This window comes from Tachyglossus aculeatus, chromosome X5 (assembly GCF_015852505.1).
Source record: "Tachyglossus aculeatus isolate mTacAcu1 chromosome X5, mTacAcu1.pri, whole genome shotgun sequence".
Classification (NCBI taxonomy): domain Eukaryota; kingdom Metazoa; phylum Chordata; class Mammalia; order Monotremata; family Tachyglossidae; genus Tachyglossus; species Tachyglossus aculeatus.
In genome coordinates, this window is record NC_052097.1 from 5,103,660 (window position 1) to 5,124,911 (window position 21,252).

Below are 21,252 nucleotides of genomic sequence, written 5' to 3' on the forward strand. Positions count from 1 at the left end.
GGACACAGTCCCTGTCCCACGTGGGGCTCACAGTCTCAAGCTCCATTTTACAGATAAGGTAACTAGGCCCAGAGAAGTGACTTGCCCAAGGTCACACGGCAGACATGTGGCAGAGCTGGGATTAGAACCCATGACCTTCTGGCTTCCAGACCCATGTTCTATCCACTACGCCCAGCTGCTTTTCTAAATGATAATTGCGGGCTTTGGTAAATGCTTACTATGGGCTAAGCACAGAGGTTCATTCATTCAATCGTATTTACTGAGCGCTTACTGTGTGCAGAGCACTGTACTAAGCGCTTGGGAGGTACAAGTCAGCAACATATAGAGACGGTCCCTACCCAACAACAGGCCCCCAGTCTAGAAGGGGGAGACAGACAACAAGATAGAAGACCAACGGGCCGGACACAGTCCGGGTCAGGGACTACGTCCGACCTGATTACCTTGTATCTACCCCAGTGCTTAGCACAGTGTTTAACAAACAGCATTTAAAAAAAGTGATTGGCACATAGTAAGCACTTAAACACCATACTAATTATTACATCACCAACATCATGAAGGGCTTACCATGAATATTAAATTAAAAACACTGAACCTCCCAATCTCTCTATAAAACCAGGACGAAAGCCATGTGCAAGCGAGACCTTTTGTAGAAAAGCAAATTGAACAACACAAGCCATCTGTGTAAAAAGACTTCTTGTTTGAACAATCTTTCAAGAGTTGGGGGCCTCTTTGATCTGAAGGTGGTTTTTTTTGGGTAATAATGAGCGTTAATGTTGTCAGAAATAATATATCCCTGGCTGTACAAACAAAGCCACCTTTAATAGTTCCAGATGTCGACTTCGGGGGCCCTGGCCCCCCGACTTTAAACAGCAGTCGGCCGCGTACAAACACGTTTAGGAGACATTTGCTCGGGAGACTCGTTTGCACATTTCTGATCACGTGGTGTTGGCCACGTCCAGAAAACGAAAACTAGGGACTGATTCTTTCACTGTTGTCATTTTGTCCTGACCTCGCTGACCGTGGAGTTCTAAGACTCAGAAATCAGTTTTCCTGATCAAAGGGAAATACTCACTCAAAACACTAGTGAAGAAAAAACACACAGACACTTAAATACACTCACAAAAAGCTCAATCACGCATGCTGGCTCAGAGGATGGCTCGTTGTGGGCAGGGAACGAGTCTACCAACCCTGTTATATTGTCCTCTCCTGAGTGCTTAGTACAGTGCTCTGCACACAGTAACTGCTCAATAAATACCACTGATGGTTAACGATGGAAGAACGTGGGCTTCAGTCTTTTGACACCTTGAAATGTATTCCTCAGAGGAACCATGAAGCAGCATGATCTAGTGGGTAGAGCATGTGACAGAAGGACTTCAAGTCCTGGCTCTGTCACTGTCACAGTGCCTGGCACATAGTAAGCACTTAACAAATACCATCATCATCATCATTATTATTATTATTTGGGGAGAGGAAGCGCCTAGTACCACACTCCTAATTCTTCTTGTGCCTCAGTTCCCTCACCTTTAAAATGGGGATTAAGACTGTGAGCCCCACGAGGGGACACGGACTACGTCCAACTTGATTACCTTGTACCTACCCCAGCACTTAGAACAGTGCCTGGAATATGGTATGCACTGAATAAATACCACTAAAACCAAAACAAAACCATGGAAAATGACAACAGGGAGGATTGTGGGAATTAACGCTCATAATAACTGTGGTATTTGTTAAGCGCTCACTATGTGCCAGACACAAAGTAATCAGGTTGGGTAGTCTCCATTCAAAAGCGGGCTCACAGTCTAAGAAAGGGGGATAACAGGCATTTCACCCCCACTTTTCATAAGCAGTATGGCCTGGTGGATAGAGCATGGGCCTGGGAATCAGAAGGACCTGGGTTCTAATCTCGGCTCCACCAACTGTCTGCTGTGTGACCATGGGGCAAGTCACTTTACTTCTCTGAGGCCTCAGTTACCTCATCTGTAAAATGGAGATTGACTGTGAACCCCAAATGGGAGAGGGAATGGGTCCTACCTGATTTGCCTGCATCCATCCCAGTGCTTAGTACAGTGCCTGGCACATAGGAAGCACTTAAATACCACCATTATGATTATCATTATTAGATGAGGAAACCGAGGCATTAGAAAAGTTAAAAAGGACCCAGCAGGCAAATGGCACAGTCTGGATTAGAACCCAGGTCTCTAAGTAATGGTGGTATTTGTTAAGGAGTTACTGTGTGTCAAGAACAGTTCTAAGTACGGGGGTAGATAAAAAATAATCAGTTGGACACAGTTCCTGTCCACATAGGGCTCACAGTCTGAGCAGGAGGGCGAACGGGTACTGAATTTCCATTTTACAGATGAGGAAACGGAGGCACAGAGAAATTAAGTGTCTTGCCCAATGTTGCTTAACCAGACGGCGAGTGGCGGAGCTAAGATTAGAACCCAGATCCTCTGACTCCAGGCCGGGGCTCTTTCCACTAGGCAACACTGCTTCCTATCTCTTACCCAATCTAGCTTATAGACAAGTATCCCTTTCCCGTTTCCATGAGCTTCCTTGCTTTTTCCTGAACAAGAGACAAAATGCCCAGGTGATGGACCTTCCTAAATCTGGCTGTTTATCCCAGAATTCCACACCATACAATGTCTCTTCTCAAGGGTCGCCTGTAGTTCAAGGTGGGCTGTGAGGAGCTTCTCAACCCAGGCCTGATTTTCAGGGGCAGCCTCCCTGACCGCCTCCAAATCCAAGTGGGACTGGGGTGGGAAGAATGTGCCGAGACTGGGCGTTCTTTGTGAATAACGGCCCTGTTCCACGTGTCACGTTTCCCTCTAGGGAACGTCGGGAAGTAGGCAGCTTCCCCTCAGATGAATCACCCACCCACCCTCTCCAGAGAGCTGCCTTTAGGTGAAATAAGAGTCTGGAGCCAAACCAAACTGTATTTCAGAGTGGGAAAGGATCTTTAAAGCTCTCAATCACCTCATCCCCTCCTACCTCACCTCACTGCTTTCCTACTATACTCCTCACATTTCACTCCTCTAATGCCAACCTACTCACTGTGCCTCCATTTTGTCTATCTCGCCACCGACCTCTTGCTCACATCTGTCTCTGACTGGGAATGCCCTCCCCTTTTCATGTCTAACGGATGATCACTCTTCCAGCCTTCAAAGCCTTACTGAACGCACATATCCTGAAGATATCTTGACTAAGTCTCTTCTCCATCTCCTTTCTGCACCACCCTTGAACTTGGATTTGCTCCCTTTATTCACACCACCACCTCGAAAGTACTTATGTCCACATCCCTAATGTATTTATTTGTATTACTGTCTCTCTCCCCCTCTACACTGTAAACTCGTCATGGGTGGGGAATGCGTCCACCAACTCTTTTATACTGTACTTTCCCAGGTGCTTAGTAAAGTGCTCTGTGCCAAGTAAGGGCTCAAGAAATAATAATACTAATAATGATGGTATTTGTTAAGTGCTTACTATGTGCCAAGCACTGATTGACTGACAGCATTTGAATTTTTCCATCTTCGTTTTGGACTTTTCAGTTCCGGGGAAACAATGGAACAAGTGAGAGGTGCGTCACTGAGGGTCAGAAAGCAAAAGAGCCACAAACGGGCAGCGTAGCCTAGTGGGCGAGTATGTCCCAAAGCCTTGGGACTCGGTTACACTGTCCTTCCCCAAGCGCTTAGTACAGTGCCCTGCACACAGTAAGTGCTCAATAAATGGATGGGTTGATCAATCCATCAATCGGTGTGGCCTAATTTATAGAGCCCAGGCCTGGGAGTCAGAAGGTCATGGGTTCCAATCCCAGCTCTGCCACATGTCTGCTGTGTGACCTTGGGCACATCACTTCACTTCTCCGGGCCTCAGTTACCCCATCTGTAAAATGGGGATTAAGAGCAAGAGCCCCATATGGGACATGGGCGGTGTCCAACCTGATTAGCTTGTATTTACCCGAGTGCTTAGTACAGTGCATAAAGACTGCTGTCCTCCATATTTGAAGACGATGCTACTGATCAATCAGTTAAATTTATTGAGCACTTCCTCTGTGCAGAGCACTGTACTAAGCACTTGTGGGGAGGTTCTCCTCTGACTGGCAGTCCCCCTACCATTCTTCCCTCACAAAGATTGTCCCGTGCTTGAGCTGGTCACTAGCTGTTTGGCGGGCCTGGTGCTGGTTTTTGTTTTTGAGTGGCTTCTGGTCCCACCAACTAGGAAAATGACTATTAACTTTTTTCTACGGTTTTTGTTAACTGATGACTATGTTTCCAAGCATTGTACTATAATTTTAATTGTTTGTATTAATGTCTGTCTACCCACCTCTAGGCCGTAAACTCGTTGTGGGCAGGGAATGTCACTGTTTATTACTGCATTTTACTTCCCCAGGTGCTTAGTACAGTACTCCGCACATAGTTAAGTGCTCAATAATACGACTGACTGAATAAATGAATGTATTGAGTGCTGAGGTGAGATCCAAGCTAATCAGGTTGGACACATTCCATGTCCCACGTGGGGCTCCGAGTCTTAATCCCCATTTTCCAGATGAGGGAACTGAGGCACAGAGAAGCGAAGTGGCTTCCTCAGGGTTACACAGCAGATGAGTGGTGGAGCCGATACTAGACCCCTTCTGACTTCCAGGCCTGGGCTTTATCCAGCGCTTAGAACAGTGCTTTGCACATAGTAAGCGCTTAATAAATGCCATTAAAAAAAAATAGGTCACACTGCTTCAGTTTGGAGCAGGGGAATCTCCCCAACTCTAAGCTCTGATCTGAAGAGGTCAAATGACTCCTGGTCCAGCATAAGCTCCTTGGATAAGTTACTATTCCACTCCGGGGGAAACTGTCTGAAGTTCCTGGGCAAGGTTAGGTTCTAAACAAAAATGATTAGGATGGGGAAGCACTCCCGACCTCATTTAATAGATGTTTGTACCTATTCTTTTTTAAAAAAATGGTATGTGTTAAGTATTTACTAAGTGCCCGGCTTTTGTTTTTGAGTGGCCTCTGGTCCCACCAGCTATAATAATAATAATAATGATGGCATTTATTAAGTGCTTACTATGTGCACAACACTTTTTTGTGCACTGGGGAGGTTACAAGGTGATCAGGTTGCCCCACTGGGGGCTCACAGTCTTCATCCCCATTTTACAGATGAGGGAACTGAGGCCCAGAGAAGTTAAGTGACTTGCCCAAAGTCACACAGGTGACAATTGGCGGAGCCGGGATTTGAACCTATGACCTCCGACTCCAAAGCCCAGGCTCTTTCCACTGAGCCACGCTGCTACGAAAATGACTGTGTGTTTTTTTTATTTTTATGGTGGCAGACACTGTCCTAAGCACTGGGATAGATCCAAGTTAATCAGGCTGGACACAGTCCGTGTCCCACTTGGGGCTCGCACTCTTAATCCCTATTTTGAGGCCCAGAAATGAAGTGACATCCCCCCAGGTCGCACAGCAGACAAGTGGCAGAGCCGGGATTAGAACCCAAGTCCTTCTGACTTCCAGGCCCATGCTAAAGATAAGGCCTATTCGTGTCCGCTTTCCTGGCACTGAATGAGCTCCGTGTGGGAGGGCTGTATCAGACAGAATAAGAATGGCTTATGCAGTCTCTCCAGGGCCTTGTGGATCATTCATTCATTCAATCGTATTTATCATCATCATCATCATCAATCGTATTTACCGAGCGCTTACTATGTGCAGAGCACTGTACTAAGCCCTTGGGAAGTACAAATTGGCAACATATAGAGACAGTCCCTACCCAACAGTGGGCTCACAGTCTAAAAGGGGGAGACAGAGACCAAACATACTAACAAAATAAAATAAATAGAATAGATATGTACAAATAAATTAAATAAATAGAGTAAAAAAAAATATGTACAAACATATATACATATATACAGGTGCTGTGGGGAAGGGAGGGAGGTAAGATGGGGGGATGGAGAGGGGGACGAGGGGGAGAGGAAGGAAGGGGCTCAGTCTGGGAAGGCCTCCTGTAGGAGGTGAGCTCTCAGCAGGAGAGCTCTCAGCTCTCAGCTCTTTACTGAGTACTCACCGTGTGCAGAGCACTGTACTTAAGTACTTGGGAGAGCACGATTTAAAAATAAACACGCACACTCCCTGCCCACAATGAGCTTACAGTCTAGAGGGGGAGGCAGACATTAATAGAAATAAATAAATTACAGATATGTACGTAAGTACTGTGGGGCTGGGAGTGGGGATGAATAAAGGGAGACAGCCAGGGTGACGCAGAAGGGAGTGGGAGAAGAGGAAAGGGGAGGACCTCTGGGAGGAGATGTTGCCTTGACTGTGACCCCACAGTCAAGCTCTTTTCGTTACTTCCCTCTTTCTGTGGCTGGAAGACACCTCTGGGAGGCCAATCCGAAGCCCAGGGTCTGACCATTGCCACGGGATGAGGGGAAGGGGAGAGGAAAATAAACGTCCCTTCCCTCCTTTCCCGGCCTTCCCCGCCCTGCCGTCACCCCCAAGAGCCCGCTGGGGAGATGTGCACATACCTAGATCAAAGTTGTTGGAGTTGAGCAGGAACTCCGGGAGGTAGAAGAACTCCGGGATGAGCTCTTTCACATCTGCCATGTTGTGCTTTGATGCGGAATACCAGGCCTCGCGCACACTGTGAAACATTCGGTCTGCCAGGTCAAAGTGGCCACCCTGGGGGACAAAGGGAGAGAGGGAGGGAGAGAGAGCAACAGAGTCATCTCCTTACCCCACACAACCCGCCGTGGTACAACAGAGGCTTCCCAGAAACCTCCGGGTCCGCCAGTTCGGTGGCGTTTCGCTTGCCACCCTCCGCGGCCCAAGCAGCGAAAATAAACACTCTGTCGAGGAAGAGAAAAATAAGCTCCTTTCTTTAGGCGGGCGCCCCTCCCCGGCTCCCTCAAGGGCCACTCCGTTTCTTCTCCGAGAGAGTTGTGTGGACCCAAAGTGTGAACACAAAGGCGTTTGAAAAATCAGCCCTCCAAATATTAGTCTTTTTGGAGGAGGGGAGGAGGGAGAGGCGGGTAGTTGAACTACTGGCCTGGAGAGTCTGAGCATTCTGAGACCTGCAGACGGTCACCGTCTAAGAAAATATTGAACAAAAAAAGCCAAGAGCTCCTCATTTCAGTTCTTGGCTGCTGGAAAACATCCCGGCCTATATAAATATTTGGGTGACTGGACGTTCAACCTGCTACGCGCTCAAACACACTAAGGTCTTCCAGAGAGGAGGTGGGTTTTTTTGGGGGGAAAGAGACCCCTGTAACTCTGCTCATTGAATCAGGGCTGGTTTTCTGAGGTGGGACCAAAGATCAATTGTTTCTAGATCATTTGATTTCCTTAACCAATCAATGATATTTACTGAGCGCTTACTAAATGCAGAGCACTGTACTAAGTGCTTGAAAAGGTATTATTCCACAGAATCAGCACTTTCTCTTCCCACAGCGAACTTACAGTCTAGAGGCGGGGAGACAGACATTGATATGAATAAATAAGTAATTTATAATATATAAACTAAAGGTATGTACCTAAGGGCTGTGGGGTCAGGAGATGGGGCGAATATCAAATGTCCAAAGGTCACAGACCAAAGTGCGTAGACGACAGCCGGGAAAAAGAGGGCTTAAGAGGGGAAGAAGGCCTCTCGGAGGAGACGGTGACCCTGATGTCACTATCAGAGTTTCCCCGTGCCTCTTCTTGCTTATAATACTACTACTAGTAATAATAATAATGATAATAATAATTATAGTACTTCTTTAAGTGTGTACTACATGCCAAGCACTGTTCTAAGCGTTGGGGTAGATACAAGTTAATCAATCCGGTTGGACACAGTCCCTGTCCCACATTGGACTCACACTCTCAGTCCCCATTTTACCCATGAGGTAACTGAGGCTCAGAGAACTGAAGTGACTTGCCCAAGGACATGCAGCGGAGCCAAGAATTAGAACCCAGGTCCTTCTGATTCCCACGCTTGTGCTCCATCCACTAAGCCAGGCTACTTCTCCAACAGGGCCCCACAGGTTGGCTCCTCCTTACCTGTAGCCGCAGGAATATCTGGGTAAAGGGCTCCATCCGGACAAGATAAGAGGCCACTATCATTGCGGACGAGTAATGGGTTCCGTAATGGTAAGCCGGCGTCTCTCCTGGGAAGACAGATTTTGGCATGAATGAAAGGGAAATAGAGAGGGAAAGCAGGCCGACAACTGAGACACTTAACTGCCTGGGAGACTGGGATGACCGAGACGACAGAGAGACAGCTAAACTGAGCATTTATGGTTTTTGCTGTTGTGGTTTTTGTTTCCACTACAAAACCCAGCCAACGTTTATGATTTGACACTGCTCTCTCATGTTTTGGCAGTAATTTCCCTCCCCCACATATAATCCAGTGGCTGATCCCCCCTCCCCACCAACACCACACGCTTAGCAATTTCATTAATTCAATCGTATTTACTGAGCGCTTACTGTGTGCAGAACACTGTACTAAGTGCTTGGAAAGTACAATTCAGAAACAGAGACAATCCCTGCCCACAAATGGCTCATGTTTTGAGGCTTCTTGAAATCACTATCACCTAATGGTTACTTTGCCTTCTACTAAAGCACAGTTTTAACCAAGACCCACTTTCTATCATGTGCCATTAATGGCTCAGCACTCAGATATTTCTCTGAACTGTTGCCTATGGATTTTTCCAAAGACTTCTTTTTCTTTTCTGTTATTTTATTATATTGTTTCTGGTCAAAAGTCCATCTGCAGAGATAAGGAGAGAATGAGAATGGTAGCAAGTTTGGGACTTGTAGTCGATTATTTTGAAAGCCTGGGAAAGAGCATTTTAAGTGGTCAAGAAGTGCCTTGAGATTCTAATTAAGTTGAACTGAAAGTGTTGGAGAGAAGACCATTTAACAGACGGGGTTGGGCTTCAGTCATAGACTGCTGTAATGTTCAAGGAGAAATTTCTCTGAAATGGCCTCTACCCTGGTCAGTAATAATAGCTCTTGTTATCGTGGTATTGATTAAAATTACAGCCAGACAATTTGGGGAGGTTCTGGGATAGCCAACTGGAGCCACGCATACTAAATGCCCCCCAGTCTGATTGGGTGAAAAATGGCATCTAATAATGAGAAGAATAATTATGATATTAGTTGAGTGCTAACTATGTGCCAAGCACCATTCTAAGCGCTGGGGTAGATACAGGTAATCAGGTTGGACATGGTCCCTGTCCCACAAAGGTTTCACAGTCTTAATCCCCATTTTACATATGATTTAACTGAGGCACAGAGAAGCGAAGTGACTTCTCCCAGGTCACACGGCAGACAAGTGGTGGAACCGGGATTAGAACCCATGTCCTCTGACTCCCAAGCCTGTGCTCTTTCCACTAGGCCATGCCGCTTCTCATCTGAGATTCAGACTCCCCACAGCCCTCGACTAATTATAGGAATTGTCATAAAACCCATCAGCCCGGTCTTTCTTTGGCGCCGAGGAGAAAACCTGCCCTCCTGGATTCGCCCCCAGGGCTGGCAGCCCAATGGGACCGTGGGATTTGCACCTTCGCCAAAGCTGCTTCCAAATCTCCACCCTTACCGCTCACGGGGGCCGCGGCGCCCACCCCCAGAGCTGATGAGCCCCCAGAGGTCGGCCACCACACCCACAGGGAGGAGGATGCTCGACGGCTTCCTCTTTCCAAACCAATGACAGTGCTTCTCCTGGGCCATTTCCAAAAGCAGCCAACACTGTAGGACACATCTGCTCAACTGAATGATTTGGACCATTATTGTTGTAAATATTTTTTTTCAAGTGCCTCTCTCCATTTGAGGACAAACTCCTTGTTGGCGGGGAACGTGTCACTGTGTTGTTCTGGACTGCCAAGCGCCTAGTACAGTGCACCGCCCCAAGTGGGCTTTCAATAAATGCTCTAATGACTATCAATCAATGATATTTACTGAAGGCTGACTACTTGCAGAGCACTGTACTAAGAGCTTGGGACAGTACAATACAACAGAATTAGTGGGTGCATGCCCCGCCCAAAATGAACTTATGTCTAGAGGGAATTACTACTCTTAATGGTCTTCTTTTGCAGCTATTTTAATTAGGGGTGTGGGGGGTGAGCCCCTTACTCACCATTAGGGTCCTCCCAGTCTTTGTACCGCTTCTTATACTGAGCTAATCGTTCATCCGTTTGGGCTCCCATTGGCTTGGCCAGGTTCCTGAACGTCTTCGGGTTAGTAAGATCCACTTCCTAAAACACACAGGAGACACATCCAAAATCTCAGGCCCTTTTAGAACACATGGACCTGTCCCAGAATTATTCTGTCTGGGGCTGTCCCTCATACAATTCATTAGGCTCTCAGGGGGTAAAAGCTACTGGACTGTTATTAATAATAATAATAATAATAATGATAATAATAATAGTATTTGTAAAGTGCTTACAATGTGCCAGGCGCTGGGGTGGATATGGGCAAATTGAGTTGGACACAGTCCCTGTCCTATGTGGGGCTCACAGTTTCAATCCCCATTTTACAGATGAGGTAACTGAGGCACAGAGAAGTGACTTGTCCAAGGTCACACTGCAGTCAAGTGCCGGAGCCGGAATTAGAACCCATGACCTTCTGATTCCCAGGCCCATACTCTATCCACTAGGCCATGAGTTCAGTGGTTGGCCCCACGGTGAACTCTTCCTTTGATGGGCTTGTCTTCCCTCCTGAACATAAGCAACACTCCCCTAACCAAGGTGGAAGATCCAGTTGGGATCATTTAAGTCCCACCCCCAACCAATCCCCCTGCCTCCAACACTTCACCCTCAGCTCCTTCTCCTTGGCTTGTCTTTGGCACGCCCCTCTGCCATTTAGAGGCAAAAGGAGAAAGGGCAGATAATATTCACTTAACTTCACGTTCTGAGTCTCATACTGGTCTCGACTTTCCACTGAACTATCAGGGCACATTAATGATGATACTTGTGGCATTTGCTGAGTGCTTACTTTGTGCCAAGCACTGTACTAAGCGCTGGGGTAGATACAAGGCCATCCGGTCATGGGTTCAAATCCCAGCTCCGCCAATTGTCAGCTGTGTGATTTTGGGCAAGTCACTTAACTTCTCTGTGCCTCAGTAAAACGGGGATTAAGACTGTGAGCCCCCCGTGGGACAACCTGATCACCTTGTATCCTCCCCAGCGCTTAGAAAAGTGCTTTCCACATGGTAAGCGCTTAACAAATGCCAGTATTATTATTATCCGGTCCCACATGTAGCTCACAGTCTAAGTAGGAAGGAACACAGGCATTGAATCCCCTATTTCAGAGAAGTAAAGTGATCTGCCCGAGGTCACGCAGCAGACAAGTGGCGGGGCCTGGACTAGAAACCAAGTCCTCTGCCCTTTCCAACTGGCCACACTGCTTCTTGACTGCCTTCGGACTAACAAGGAATAATCTTTCCTCCAAAATAACATTCGCTCCCATATGCAAGGCATGATGACCACAATTCAGTGCGTTTCAATGCAATTCAATGCAATTCATTTCTCTGCCGACTACTGGGAAACTGAGGCTAAGATGACCGTGGGAAATGACACTCAAAACCACTGCCATGCCCAGGGTTTAACCACAGTCGTGCCTGAATACTGTGTTTTGTAATGTGCTGTGAATTCTGGGGGAAAATAATTTGGCTACTCTAATTTCTACATGTACAAGTGCACCCGCAGCTTTTCCTGGTAGTTGAGGGCGCCCTGAATTGGGGTGCTATAATAATTAATAATAATTATGGCATTTTTTAACCGCTTACTCCGTGCCAAGCACTGTTCTAAATGCTGATCCTCTGCTTAGTCGGAAACCCGTCCTCCCCCACTGGCAGCGGGACAAAGTGGTGGAACCCAAACAAAATTAGATCAGCCTCTGATGCACTTTGAAGACGTGGCTCGGAGGCTAGAAGCAGCGTAGCCTAATGGAAAGAGCCTGGGCCTGGAAGTAAGAAGACCTGGGTTCTAATCCCGGTTCTGCCCCTTATCTGCTGTGTGACCTTGGGCAAGTCACGACTTCTCTGGGCCTCAGTCCCCTCATCTGAAAATGGGGATGAAGACGCTGAGCACCACTGTGGGTCGTGGACTGTCCCACCTGATTATCCTTGTATCTATCCCAGTGCTTAGTACAGTGCCTGGCACACAGTAAGCGCTTAACAAATACTTTTTCTTTTTCTTTTTTTTTAAAGAAAAAAAAGACATGCACAGCCTCTTGGGAAGCTGTCGAGACCTACCTCTGAGTCATAGTCTGCGAGGATCCACGGGAAGACAGGATACTGCATGAGGTCGTTGTAGGATCTGCCCGCCAAAGTGTTCAAGTGCATTAGGTACTGGAAATTGCTGATTTCTCCTCGCTTGACAAAGACACACAGGCACAGACTGTAAGCTCATTGTAGGCAGGGAACACATCTGTTTATCGTTCTACTGTGCCTAGTACAGTGATCTGCATATGGTAAGCACCCAATAAATATGACTGAATGAACAAATCACCATTCTCTCTGGGACAGCGGGCCAGAACCGAGCCCAAGGCAGACTAGAACAAGGCGGTCTGCTGAGGCCCCATGTCCTGGACATTTCCCTGGTCAACGAAGAAACAGTAGAATCCTCTCCGCTGTAGAAACACCCCCACCCCATCCCCACCAGAGGATATTACCCAGGTTGTAGCTGCTCAATCATAATTAAACCGCTCGTTTGGTGGCTGCATCTCTGCATAATATTTCATCATTCACTTTTAAGACAAACCCATTCATTTTCACTAGTCTTACCTCCCACCTCTGGGTCACAGACTTCTCTCCTACTAAAGTGCTGAGCAATCCAGACCTAAGAGAGAGACACGAGATGAATCCAAGCATTTGGCACTGGAGAACACCCAGGGGAGCCCTCTCTATTCCAAATGAGCTGCTCAGTTCAGAGTTCTTAATAAAAATGAGAAATAGGCGCATGACATATGAAGCAGCTTAGTTGTTTAAAGCACCAGCCTTGGAGTCAGAGGACCTAGGTTCTAATCCTGGCTCCGCCACTGGCCTGCTGCTTGACGTTAGGCAAGTCACTTAACTTCTCAGGGCCTTAGTTTCTTCAACTTCAAAGGGGATTCAATACCTGTCCTTTCTCCAGATTAGACTGTGAGCCCCATGTGGGATAGGGACTGAATTTGGCCTGCCTGACTTTTATATTAGAACAGTGTTCTGCACACAGTAAACTCTCAATAAATACCATCGATTGATTCACTGAGCAACTACTTTGTGCAAAACATCTTACTTAATAGCTTGGGAGAATACCGCAGAGTTAGCAGACACAATTTCTACCCTCAAGGTTTCCCATTTTGAACCTAATTCAGAGGTGCTCTCCTTGAACGCATCAAACATCTCTGCAGTATGGGAGAACCTTTGAGTTCTACATTTCCATAGACTAAATTGTTTTAACAAATTTATAAACCATCTTAGGCTGTCTCCAACACTGATAACAAAAATAATATTTCATACTGTTACCAATAACAGTATTAATAAAAAGGTATTCTTTAAGTACTTCCTATGTGCCAATCACTGTGCTAAGCAATGACATAGATACATAATCAGATCAAACCCACTTCCTGTCCCATGGGGTCTCCATTTTACAGATGATAAAACTGGTGCCAGAATAGTCAAGCGACTCACCTAAAGTCACACTTCAGACATGCAGTGGAGCCAGAACTAATAATCACAGTAATTATTATGGTACTGTTAAGCGTTTACTGTGTGCTAAGCACTGTTCTAAGCACTGAAGTGGATACAAGTTAATTATTATGGTATTTGTTAAGCACTTACAAAGTACCAAGCACTGGGGTAGTTAAAAGGCAATCAGGATGTCCCACTTGGGGTGCACAGTCTTAATCCCCATTTTACATATGAGGTAACTGAGGCACAGGAAAGTTAAGTGGCTTGCCCAAGGTCACACAGCAGACAAGTGGTGGTGCCGGAATTAGAACCCAAGTCCTCTGACTCCCAAGCCTGGGCTCTTTCCACTAAGCTAGGCTGCTTCCCCAACTAGAACCCAGGGCTCCTGACTCTCAGTGCTGTGCTATTTCCACTAGGCCACACTGCCTCTCTAGAGGGCCACCCCGCTTTTTTTTTTTTTAAACCTATCAGAAGGCAGTGGATCATCAGGCAATAAAAGGACGGGACTGTGTTTGAGAAGCAAGCTGTACCTACCCTTGTTCCACACTGGTGTTCGGTCGCTGTCCGGACACTGACTCCGAACTGTCGGTCAGAGAAGGCACCACGGCCAGAAACCTGGGGAGGGGAAAAAAACGACTGACATTTATCCACACTTGAGGCCGACATTCGGTCAGCCGAACTCCTCAGGTAACCGTCCCTTACCCCCGCGTGCAGCCCAATAGTAGCCTCAATGTGCCAGTGCCTAAGGGGAGGGAAAGGAATGTGGAAGAAAGCGTTATTGGCATCTGCGCTGGCAAGGTTAAAATGACGGTCTTCTCTGCGTCTGTGTCCTGAGCTCTCGTCCCTTTGGGAAAAGCCAAGTGAACGAGGAAATCCAGGCTTCTCCTGAGTGGCAAGCCGCCAGAGCGAGCCGTGAGCCGTATGGAAAAGCCACGGTGGAAAATAAAGGCTTTCTTCACACGGGACTATTCACTCATCTACATGGCAAAGCTTCAGTGGGTTTGTTTCCTTAGGGCAGTTTTGCCGAGTCCCAAACTGGCTCTACCCCAACCCAGCTTGAGCACAAATTGCTTCGAGGGGACAACTCGACCTGACCTTTGATAGACTTTGTTCCGAACTCCTTTCTGAAAAGCGAGAAGGTAATTCCGTCCATCTCCTGAGAAAACCTCGACAGCGATTGGCTGCAAAGACAAAAGAGTGAGGCGTAACAATAAGGGAACTTTCACAACTACACTGGGAAAGCACTGATGCGTTCCTTTGAAATTACAAGTTTCAGAATCGACAAACTAGTCCCTAATTATCATGAACCCGGTCCTGCCACTTGTCTGCACTTGTTACACTTTGGGCAAGCCACTGAACTTCTCTGGGCTTCAGCTACCTCATCTACAAAATGGGGATTCAAGACCTGTTCTCCCTTCTACTTAGAATGTGAGACACATGTGAGACCTGATTATCTTATATCTACCCTAGAACTTAATTAAGTGCTTGATACCCAGTAAGCACTTGACAAATACCAACATTTTATTATTATCATTGTTAATAATAATAACCCCCCTCAATAGACTATGATCTTAAGTCAACACTGAGTTCTAATAAACGCTTGTTAATGGTCTTCCAGAACACCTACTAGTGGCTTTTCAATTTAATTTTATTTTTATGGTATTTCTTAAGCACTTCCTGTGGGGCAGGCACTGTATTAAGCGTTGGGGTAGATACAAGCTAATCAGGTTGGACACAATCAATGTCCCCACATGGAGCTCAAAGCCGTAATCCCCATTTTACAGATGAGGGAACTGAGGCACAGAGAGGTTAAGTGACTTGGCCAAGGTCATACGCGAACAAGTGGCAGAGTCAGGATTATAACCCAGGTCCTTGTGGCTCCAAGCCCGTGCTCTATCTGTTCTTTCAGTGCCTCCCAACTCATGCTGCTGGAAAGACTTATGACTTTTAAACTGGACTGAATGGAATTCCCAAATCCTATCTTTCCCACCACTTAGCTCTCCACCAGCCTGCCTGCCACTCCCAAGCTCCATTCTGACCTTAGTGTGGCCTAGCAGAAAGAGCACGGGCCCGGGGGTCAGCGGACATTCAGTCATATTCATTGAGCACTTACTGTGGGCAAAGCACTGTATTAAGCACTTGAGAGAGTTCAGTATAACACAGACACATTCTTGCCCACAATGAGCTCACAGTCTAGAGGGGGAGACTGACATTAATATAAATAAATAGGTAAAAAAATAAAGGACCTGGGTCCTAATCCCGGCACTGCCACTTGTCTGCTGTGTGACCTTTGGCAAGTCACTTCACTTCTCTGGGACTGTTTCCTCATCTGTAAAATGGGGAATCGATACCTGTCCTCCTTCCTACTTAGACTTTTAACTGTAGGTGAGACAGGGACTGTGTCCAATATGATTAACTTGTATCTCCCCCAGTGCTTAGAACAGTACTTGGCACATAGTAAGTGCTTAACAAATATTATCGTCATCATCATCATTATTATTCCCCACCTACACTTTCTACCCACCACTCAATGAAAAAGTTGGCCCTCATAAGGATAGCGTGAATACCTGTTTTCGTTGTACCCAAGAAATAACTCACCCACGGTTTCTCTTTGGGATGCTAACAAATGATGAAGAAAACTTAAACACGGTAACAGGAGCTTACTGTATATGATGGGGTGGAAGTCTCCATTACTGAAAGTTGACCCACCTGCAGTAGATACCTCCTTTTGTGTACTTCCTTGATGTCCTCATATGCAAATATGCTGCACGTCCTCTTGAGCTGGCTGGGACCCTGTCTGGCACCTCTGGGAATGATAGGCTCATGCATGCTATGGGAATTTAAAAAAAAAGGATGAATACATTGTGATCAGATCAAGAGGTGGCACTAAAGAATGCTTGCAAGATTTGCTAAGAGGGAAGCCAACTATAGGAATTCAGATACTCCTGGAAGAATCCACCTTTGGACAAAGCAGGCAACTATGACGCTAGGAGTAATTCAGGGAAAAGGGCTTCCGCAGCTCAGACCCCTGATTCGGTCCCACTCAAAGAGGCCACAGGGACTGAATCAGGGCTCACTGTGGGCAGGGAATGTGTCTGTTATATTGCTATATTGTACTCTCCCAAGCGCTCAGCACAGTGTTATGCACACAGTACTAAGTATTTGGGAGAGTACAATAGAACAATAAACAGACATATTCCTGCTCACAGTAAGCTTACGGTCTAGAGGACAAGTTTGACTGCCTGACTGACTGAGCACAAGCTTCACTCCCTGTGGGTCTTTCCGGTCACCCGTGAAGTGAGGATCAGGTGTTCGGTGTTCCGACCAAACGGCTGGTCAACTCTTCAATCCCCCGGAAGCCCCTCTGGGGGCATTTCAGGTGACGTGATGGCTGGAAGGAGCTGTGGGTTCAAGGGAGGGATTTTATAGACAGGGGAGACGTGGGAATGCTTGAAAGCAGTGGGAAAGGAGCCACTGAAAAGACAGTGGTTGAAGATGGGGGTCGGGACCGGAGTATGGCTTTGATAAGGTAATGAGGGATATGGTCAAAAGCACAGGTGGAGACGGTAGAATTTGAGAATCTGAAGGTAGAACATCCTCTTGAGATATTGCTGGGAAGGATGGGAGAGTCAATGAGGGGGCTGGAAGAGGAGACTGTAAAGGAGTAGGGAAGACTTTCAGGGGATTATCTCTAATAATTTCAGTTTTATCAACCAGGTATGTGGCCAGGTCATTAGGGGCAAGAGATTGTCCTAGTGGAAAGATCACAGGCATGGGGGTCAGAGGACGTGGGTTTTAAACCTTCTGCCATATTGCCAGCTGTGTGACTAACTTCTCTGTGCCTTAAGTCACTTTTTTTTTTAAATAGTATTTGTTGAGCACTTATGTGTCAGGCACTGTACGAAGTGCTGGGAAAGATACAAGCTAACCAGGTTAGACACAGTCCATATCCCGCATAGCGCTCACAGTATTAATCCCCATTTCACAGATGAGGTAACTGAGGCCCCGAGAAGTTAAGTGACTTGCCCAGGGTCACCCAGGAGATAAGTGGTGGTGCCGGAATTAGAACCCAGGACCTTCTGACTCCCAGGCCCATGCTCTAGCCACTAGGCCATGCTGATTCTCTATGCCTCAGTTTCCTCATCTGTTAAATGGGGATTAAACCCTACTCCCTTCTACTTGGACTGTGAGCCTCAGATGGAACAGAAACTGAGTCTGAACTGATTATCTTTTATCTACCCCAGTGCACAGTACAGTGTTTGGTAAATAGTAAATGCTTAACAAATACCGCTATTATTAGATGTGGGGGGGGGAAATGAGGGTGGAGTTAAAAATCTGAAACAGCCATTAAACTGAGTCTGAACTGATTATCTTTTATCTACCCCAGGGCGTAGTATAGTTTTTGGCACAGAGTAAACGCTTAACAAATACCACCATTACTAGAAGCGGCGGAGAGGGGGAGGGCAAGTGGGGTAAGGGACTTGAGGGTGGAGCTAAAAGTCTGAAACAGCTGTCTTGGGCAATAAACATGGGAGTCAATAAGGATGGTGAAGTACTGTTGCCGGGCAGGTGAGAGGGCAGAATTAAAGCAGGGGAGGATGAAGTGATGGACAAAGTCAGTCTGATGACTCTGGAAATCTGTAAAAAAAAAAAAAAAAAAGCTCTATGGCCAAATCCTGGATAACTGAATGTTGGCTGCGGTAACTGTTGCCGAGTCAAATGCCCTAAGATGATCCATTTTGGTACTGAAATCATCTGTCTGTTCCTTTCCAAACTACTGGTCAGTTTCTCTTCCAAACCAATTGAGCCAAGTATCTCCCATCAGGTGCCGATCACGTACGTCTCCACCCTCCCCGAGTCTACTCACTTGGGGGGAAGGGTCTCGATGTCACGTATCTCCCTGGTGGCCGTCATGGTGAAGCCATCGATCACGTAGAAATGCTCTTTCCCGAAGAGGAGCAATCCCTCACTCGTGTCCAGACCTTGGACGCGAGCACAGCGATACATGTGTTGGATCTGTGGGCAGAGCAAAGAGCTTGAGCAAGGCAAAAATGTTTTCTTAACCCTCTTGGTCAACCAATCAATCAGTGGGGTTTTTGAGCACTTACTGTGTGTAGCCCTACTGTACTAAGCGCTGGGGAAAGTACGGTACAACACAGTTGGTAGACATGATCCCTGCCCACAAGGAATTTACAGACCACACAGGGAGACAGATGGATCAATACATAAATGCTGGGGATCTGGGGGAGGGGGTGAATTTCAAAGTCCTTAGGGGAGATAGACCCAAGTGAATGGGTGACCCTGAAGGAAGGGTTCAAATGGGGAAGTGAGGGCATAGTCAGGGAAGGCCTCTTGGAAATGTCCATAAATTCTGCTCGGCGCTGGATCATGAAAGATGAAACAAAAAGCAAAATGAGGCAAAGAGATTTGTTGGGGCCTGGCAAGTCACATCACCCTGCAGCGGATACATCTGCCGATGGTTTTATGGGGGTTCAGGAGGTCTCTTTTTATTGGTTTCGGGAGTTCCAGAGTCCCAACAATTTGGCTGCCTTTTGATGAATCTAATAAATGTTCACATAGGCAATCTCCCCTGTACTATTATCCTTCTTGGAGTTGTTTTTCCTGTCCAGCTTGGCTCCCCAACCGAGTGCGAATGGCTATGGAGCAGGAGGGCCACGATGGCGACTGATATTTAAGAGAAAAGCCAGAGGCATTGGGAGCCCCAACACAGAAGAGAAGAGACTACACTCACGGGGCAGTCACTGTGTGGAGGAGAACAGCACAGAACAAGAGCGAGTCTTGGGCAAGTCATTTAACTTCTCTGGTACTCAGTTTCCTCAACTGTTAAAGGGGGATTCAATACAAAGACTGCGAGGCCACTGATTACCTTGAATCTACCCCAGGGCTTAGAACGGTGCTCGACACATAGTACAGGCTTAACAAATACCATTTAAAAAACACCAAAACAACAAAGCGACAAAAAACCTGCAGCAGGAGACATTTAGGTTGGGCATAAGTAAGCTGACCGGTTTTCTCTTTTGTTTTCAAAGGACAGGGCCCGATCTTAAGATTATTTGCCTTCCCCTTCTCTCCCGGAAATTGTCAGGGGAGGGGAAAGGGTTGGAGAAGGGTTAAGTTATAGCCCCCGGCATTCTGAACGTCCATACTACCTGTTCCAGAATGCCGCGGGACCTAAACTGAGCACAGGCTGGACAGACTCCAGCACGGACATGGGTGTGCGAGCAAACAGAGAGTGAGCAAGGGCATCTGGGGGACAGTGCCGGGTAGCCCAACTGGTTTAGCTGGGTGAGTCTCAGTTCTGAGACATTTGTATGTTTTTCTAAAATTGCCTGGAACAGTCTACAAAGCTCAGGGTCTAAACAAGCACTTCCAGGAACCCCGCCAGCTACTTTCTCTGATGCATAAAGGCTTTATGACCCATTCACAGGGAGAGCAGTATTTGGTAGCTGGGAAGCTGCTGGCTGGGCAGTAAAGGATTTTTTTGGAAATGAAGGACAAAGTTATCCTCTGAGCGAAGGCACCAAGGTTATAATGATTTTTGAAAGGGCTTTGCAAACTGTCGATGGTAGCTTTCCACTCTACTCTCCTTGAGCTCCTTGAGGGCAGGGATTGTCTACATTTCTTCGCCTGCAATACAACCAGGACTGAGAACAGGGCAATGAATTAAAAGGTAAATGGCATGGCCTAGTGGAAATCAACTTATACTTCCAAGTGCTTAGTACAGCGCTCTGCACACAGTAAGCGCTCAATAAATATGACTGAATGAATCAATGAATGAATCAGAGAATCTGGATCCTAATCTTTGTGCTAGTCATTTCTTTGTGCCTCTTGTTTTCTCATCGATAAAATGAGGATTTATTATCACGCTGGAATCAGGCACTGAATGATGTCCGATTGATGGAAGATGTATTTATTTCCCATGTAATCCCCAACCCGTTGGTGCTGAGGGCTTAGGGGTTTGAATGAAGCCTTTGGATTGGTGAAATTATAATTATTCTGGTATTTGTTAGGTGCTTACTGTGTGCTACGTACTGTACTAAGCGCTGGGGTGGATATGAGCAAATCGGGTTGGACACAGTCCCTTTCCCACAAGGGGTTCACGGTCTTAATCCCTATTTTGCAGATGAGGAAACTGAGGCCCAGAGAAGTGAAGCGACTTGCTCAAGGTCACATAGCAGACAGGTGGCGGAGATGGGATCAGAATGCATGACCTCCTGATTCCCAGGCCTGTGCTCTATCCACTACTCCATGCGCCTGACTCTCTGTTCTCCTAAAAGTCCCACCAAGTTGTTTACTACTCTGGAAGCACGATACCTTCTCCCCATCCTCCAGCAGGCGCAGGAGGGTGGCGTTGTCCGTCTTCTCCTCGTCGTCCATCGAGCTGCCCTCGGCCAGCTGGTCCTGAAGCTGCTCTTGGCTCTCTTCATCCCCTCCGTCAGGGGCAGATCGGGACCGCTTCAGCGGGGGCTTAACCAGACCTAATAATAATAATAATAGTAATTGTTAAGTGCTTACTATGTGTTAAGCATTGGGGTAACAGCACTTTCTTGGACATTTTCTGTGTCCAATAAAATCAGGTTGGACACAACTCCTATCCCA

The 21,252-nt window shown here is 46.8% G+C and overlaps 1 protein-coding gene across 3 annotated transcripts in view; it reads right to left on the reverse strand.

Moving 5' to 3' along the window:
- WDFY3 (WD repeat and FYVE domain containing 3) overlaps window positions 1–21,252 on the reverse strand; it is a 226,385-nt gene that overhangs the window by 16,305 nt on the left and 188,828 nt on the right. For all 3 annotated transcript variants that reach the window (XM_038769261.1, XM_038769260.1, XM_038769259.1), the window contains 10 exons: window positions 20,968–21,131; window positions 18,500–18,648; window positions 16,342–16,462; window positions 14,728–14,813; window positions 14,167–14,247; window positions 12,745–12,799; window positions 12,214–12,333; window positions 10,096–10,213; window positions 8,019–8,125; window positions 6,509–6,662 (listed from right to left, as the gene is read on the reverse strand). In XM_038769261.1, coding sequence (XP_038625189.1) covers window positions 6,509–6,662; window positions 8,019–8,125; window positions 10,096–10,213; window positions 12,214–12,333; window positions 12,745–12,799; window positions 14,167–14,247; window positions 14,728–14,813; window positions 16,342–16,462; window positions 18,500–18,648; window positions 20,968–21,131 — 1,155 coding nt within the window. The remainder of the gene's footprint in view (window positions 1–6,508; window positions 6,663–8,018; window positions 8,126–10,095; window positions 10,214–12,213; window positions 12,334–12,744; window positions 12,800–14,166; window positions 14,248–14,727; window positions 14,814–16,341; window positions 16,463–18,499; window positions 18,649–20,967; window positions 21,132–21,252) is intronic.